This window comes from Bombina bombina, chromosome 6, assembly GCF_027579735.1.
Source record: "Bombina bombina isolate aBomBom1 chromosome 6, aBomBom1.pri, whole genome shotgun sequence".
NCBI lineage: Eukaryota > Metazoa > Chordata > Amphibia > Anura > Bombinatoridae > Bombina > Bombina bombina.
Genome location: NC_069504.1, coordinates 329,307,873 through 329,313,872, shown reverse-complemented (window position 1 = coordinate 329,313,872; position 6,000 = coordinate 329,307,873). Strand labels below are relative to the sequence as shown.

Below are 6,000 nucleotides of genomic sequence, written 5' to 3'. Positions count from 1 at the left end.
AAGCGTTACATCGGTGGATGGGCCAGATATTAGGAGATCACCAGGAGGCAGTCTGCGCATGTTCAGAACCATAAAGAATTCATGAAGCGCAGCGGTTGCTCTGGGCAACCAGTGTAAACCTGTCAACTTAGCGGGCAAGAACCGCTCTAGGTGTCTCATATTATGTGGCTACGGCGGGGACAAAAGAAATGTGTGATCTTGTCAGACTTACAAACCGCACAACACACATGATATTTAATATATCAAATAAAAGTACATATAAATGTAGAGTCATATACTTAGGTCTGTTATGATGCTGAAATGCAAGTCGGAAAGATATGTCTAAGCAGCGATGTGAAGTTATTCTATATCAAAGGATTATATGCAAAAATATATATAAAAAGGTATGTATAAAAAGGTATATCCAGAGCAAACGACATGGTAGTGTATGTATTAGATAGACCTTATCCCTGATGTTCATTGAACATAATGTGGTATGTATCACTAAACCGGTACCACTAATTAATCTAAATATACATCAAACCCATGGAGTATGGTAGTAACCATAACAGTGAAACTTCCACAGACCCAAGCTAAGTGGACATAGGCATCGGTGTTAATAAAAAGGGCTGAAATCCAAAGTAGTATTGAGTCCCTTTGGGGTCATAGTTCCCAATTTATGAATCCACCTGCTCTCGCATTGGAGTAATTTTTTACCCCTGTCACCACCCCTTGGATTTGGTGGGACATGATCAATCAGCATTGATCTAATACTTGACACCGGGTGTTTGAAGTTTGCACAGTGGCGTGCCACCGGTTGGCCCGAGTCACCATCTTTCAGGGCTTCCCGTATGGCGTGGCGATGATTTGCCATCCTGTCGCGGAAGGAAGTTATTGTTTTTCCAATGTAAATAAGTGAACATGGACAAGACAACATGTAGATCACATAGGTACTAGTACAGCTGAGATGATGGTTTATTTTAAACCTTTGGTTTTTGTGGGGGTGTTGGAAAGTCTCCCCTTTGCACATGCTGTTACATGTTGTACAGCTCCCACAAGGGAAGCAACCTTTTTTAGATGTCTTGAGCCATGTTTCCTTTTTGTAATGGTTTACAGGATCTGCTTTAACCAAGATGTCCCTCAGGTTCCTTGCTCTGCGATAGACCACCCTTGGAGCGTTCATCTTCTGAAAAGGTAACATGGGATCTGTCCCCACCACTGGCCAATGGCGACGTGCTGCATTGGATAAGCGTTCACAACCAGGTGTGTACGTGGTGATCAAGTTCAGTTGTTCAGACTGATCCCTTTTAGGAACCCTGATATCTTGTAAAGTGTCCGTGCATAACAACTTCTCCTGTATATCACAGATGTCTGTCATGGGATAACCCCTTTTATTCAATTTCAAGCCCATTTCTTTTACTTGGGTAACTTGTGAATGTCTTTCACTGTTGTTTCTCAGTGCTCTAGTGAGCTGGGAGGTAAGGATACCCTTTTTCTGGTGTCCAGGGTGAAAGCTGCTGGCGTGCAACAAAGAGTTGCGATCCGTGGGCTTAGAGTACAATTTGGTACCAAATCGCCAGCCATCAGCATCATTCACCTTGAACAGATTGAGATCCAGAAAATTAACATTGTCTGTACTGAATTCCAGCTTAAAACGAATAGGGCTAGCCATGAGGTTCAAGTATGACACCCACTCACGCAAAGACACTTCATCGCCTCTCCATATCAGGAGAACATCATCGATGTAGCGGGTATAAAAAGTCACCAATGGATGTTCAAAAGGCTTCATGAGCTCCTGTTCATACCATGACATATAAATATTTGCGTAAGTGGGTGCCACATTAGACCCTATGGCTGTGCCAGCTATCTGAAGGTAGTAGCAGTCCTCAAATTTGAAATAATTCTTCTCCAGGCAAATAGTCAATAATTCACACAGGAACTCAATAGGGGGACCACTGTAGTGAGTGTTGTTAGTCACCATGGACCTGACCGCCTCCACCCCCCCCCCCCGACATGGGGGATCACCGTGTAGAGGCTATCTACGTCCATGGTGACCAGGATGTCATCCTGTCTAAGATCAACAAAATCAGTGAGTCTCCTCAACAGGCAAGGTGAATCTTGTAAATAAGCCTTTGTGTTTTTGACAATATCCTGTAGGAAAGAGTCAACAAAGATGGCAATGTTGGTTAATACCGAACCCCGGGCAGACACAATGGGTCTGCCTGGGGGGGTTCACTAAAGTTTTATGAACTTTAGGCAGTAAATATAGTACAGGGACTATAGGATGTTCAGTGGTTAAGAACAGCAGTTCTTTTTCAGTGATGAAACCAGCCTCTAAGCTACATTGTAAAAAAGTATCAATTGCCTTTTTGTACATTTGTGTTGGATTCCCTCTCAATTTTACATAGGTTTCAGAGTCCGCCAATTGTCTTAAGGCTTCACTGCGATAGTCAGTGTAATCAAGAACAACAATAGATCCACCCTTATCCGCAGGGCGCACAATGACAGTTCTATCGTTGCTCAACTCAGTAAGTGCTTGTCTTTCAGCAGTGCTGAGATTAGGGTAGGAAGCAATCTGGGACTCATCATTGATATTATGAGTGAGTAACCTAGTGTAGTTCCTAATTGAGGGGTGAGTGTTTGGTGGTTCAAAAGATGACTTTTTCTTGTGTAAATCTGGTGTGTATGCCTGCTCTCTGAAGTGATCACCAAGCTTCAGTTGTCGCTGAAACCTATGGATATCAACCAATCTCTCAAAAGGATCAGTGTGGGGAGTTGGGACAAAAGATAGGCCGTGATTCAATAGAGAAATCTCAGCCTCACTAAGTGGTCTGCTGCTTAGATTAAATACAATATCTATTTCTTTTTCACTTGTTTTTGTTTTGCATTTGTGACCTCCCCTGCGGGTCTTGAATTTCCTTGGCCTTTTTTCGCCATATGTTGTACTGGAGGATTTAGGGTGGACCTTGTAGCTACCCCTAAAAAAGGTTGTTGGCTATTCTCAGTGGGCCATTCATTATCTTTAGTTGTTTCACTTTCAGAGGAGTCCCCTCCGCTACTGTCCACAATACTTAAGGTATTCTTGGATCTGAGATTTCTGCGGCGTCTGAATGGCATCTCATCTTTGCCATACAACCACTTGTACACCCGCCTTTCCCTGTAGTCATTTTCCACACTATTAACCTTTTTATTTTTGAAAGCAATTAAATCATTGCGGTATTTGTTAACCAAGCCATCTAATTTGTTGACCCAGTCCTGGCTAGTGTCATTGTTTAAAATGTGGAGACTCTGCGTCTTGATGGTGTCCAATTCAGATTTAATCCTGACTTCTAGTCTGGTGACCTCCTCTATAACTAAGAGAATGAGGTCATATGAACATTTGTTCAAAATTGAACACCATCTTTTGCAGAACTCCACATTTTGTCGCCCCAGGGTTGGTATGTTTTTAACCCTGAACCCCCTGGGTATAAATTTTTTCCTAAAATAGCCTGATAAGAACACTGCGTGTAAGTGATAATCAACCTCCTTCCTGCGCAAATTAAGTAATTTGTGGTATATATTAATAGGTGTCTCACCTCCCAGCTCACAAGTTTCATCTGAGACCAGAATCCTGTCTGCACTTCACATCGCTGCTTAGACATATCTTTCAGACTTGCATTTCAGCATCATAACAGACCTAAGTATATGACTCTACATTTATATGTACTTTCATTTGATATATTAAATATCATGTGTGTTGTGCGGTTTGTAAGTCTGACAAGATCACACATTTCTTTTGTCCCCGCCGTAGCCACATAATATGAGACACCTAGAGCGGTTCTTGCCCGCTAAGTTGACAGGTTTACACTGGTTGCCCAGAGCAACCGCTGCGCTTCATGAATACTTTATGGTTCTGAACATGCGCAGACTGCCTCCTGGTGATCTCCTAATATCTGGCCCATCCACCGATGTAACGCTTTGGACGTTGTCATAACAACGCCGTGCTATGCGTCATCACGCTAGGCACGGCTAGCGTGCCAGCGTGACGTAGGGACTAGCTAATTGGATGATCATGCGAATGATATGGCGGTAAAGGCTAAGTGGGGTTAAGTTGTCTCCCTCTATTTAAGGGGGTTTGTTTTAAATGTTTGTTCACTGATCCGGGGTACTTGGGTGCACTCTGTCCTTATACTTTTTTGTATAACATTGACAAAGGCACAATGCAGTGCCGAAACGTTTGTTTTTTAAACTGAAACAATAAATTCTAAGTTTTATTGCAAAGACCAGTGAGCTGCCTGCTTTTTGGAGAGAATATATATATATATATATATATATATATATATACACACACACATATATATATATATATATATATATATATACATACACACACATATATATATATATATATATATATATATATATATATATATATATACATATATACACACATATATATATATATATACACACATATATACACATATATACACACATATATACACATATATACACATCTATATATATATATATATATATATATATACACATATATATATATATACACATATATACACATATATACACATATATATACACACACAGTATATATCTCAATTTGTTAGCAATGTTTGTATTGCTTTGCAGTCCAGAGACTTAGGTCTTGATAAACTTGATAACTAAGGTTAGTCTCTTACCTTCCCTAATGGCTGTACAAGGGGCACCTTCTTCATGCTCTAATCTTATTTCTTTCAGAGCAACAAGGTTCTCCGTCAGCTTACTTCTTCCTTTGAACACTGTAGCATATGTACCCTATGATAAGAAAATATTGGGGTTGATATCGCAATTTTTTTTATTATGTAAATTCACATTGTGTATTTTTTTTTTTTACCAAAAGACGTTACATTTATATGAAGAGATTTATTTATTTTTTTATTTAAAAGCAACAAAACACTTGTTCACAAACAAAGCTATTACAGTTTAAAAAGGAGAAGTGGGGGTTAAAGTGCTCACAAGCCACAGTCCCATTAATAAATAAGTAAAAAATAAAATAAAAATGAACTACTAACCTCACCAAGCTTTTCCAATTTGACGTATGTTTCCATCTTCCCAAACCCAATTTCAGACTGTTAAAAATAAATAAATATGGAAATTGATCTTAATAGCTTTTTCATTAACATAAATTCTGTAACATCACAAATTTCCTGACCTAGAGTAAGGTTTTCAGACATAAGTATATATTGTGCTTTGCAGGCGTCAATACGAAAAACATAAAATATGCAAAATTGTGTATTAAATGGGCTTGATCTGATCTGGGAGCAATAACTAAAATTATAAAAGCTGCTAAATGTACAAGACACAATAACTCAAATTTAAAACACAATTAAATACACAATGCAGATACAAAATAAAATACTTTCACAGAGTATTTTTTTATATATTAAAGCACAAATTATTATAAAATAACAGATTTAAATACAAAATCTACACAAAGATCAGTAACAATTGTAGTAAAATAATAACGAATAAAGGTAATGATTGCTAACTTTCTAACACAGGTCAATCTTTTAAAAGCCTTAAACGGACATTAAACCAAAAAATGTAATTCATGATTCAGATAGAGCATAAAATTTTAAACAACTTTCCAATTTACTACTATCTAATTTGGTTTGTTCTCTTGGTATTCTTTGTAGAAAAGCATACCTAGGTAGGCATTTACTATATTAGTAAGTTTATCATTTTTAATATACTTTGGGTTTTTATGAAGGAGTCAGACATATCGCAACTCATAAGGACAGCCCCTTTTTTAATAGAATTACATAAGGGCTGCCCCTGCAGGTGTTGGAGTGGCAAAAACGTTTAGACTGGCATTTTGTTTTTTAGAATCAGGCCCATAGTCAGTATTTCTGTTCCAACCACACAGCCCTGGTTTGATAAATCATTAACACCCACTGCTAGCCCCATGTGTTCCCCATACGTATGCATGCATATTATTTGTGTGTGTATATCAATATTATCCCTCCTACTTTTCATTGTATTCCT

General features: G+C 38.5%; 1 protein-coding gene across 4 annotated transcripts in view; it reads right to left on the bottom strand.

Annotated features, from left to right (window-relative positions):
• Nucleotides 1-6,000, bottom strand: part of CDK17 (cyclin dependent kinase 17) — a 238,046-nt gene that overhangs the window by 35,629 nt on the left and 196,417 nt on the right. For all 4 annotated transcript variants that reach the window (XM_053716948.1, XM_053716950.1, XM_053716951.1 and 1 more), the window contains 2 exons: nt 5,028-5,084; nt 4,656-4,770 (listed from right to left, as the gene is read on the bottom strand). In XM_053716948.1, the coding sequence (XP_053572923.1) occupies nt 4,656-4,770; nt 5,028-5,084 (172 nt within the window). The remainder of the gene's footprint in view (nt 1-4,655; nt 4,771-5,027; nt 5,085-6,000) is intronic.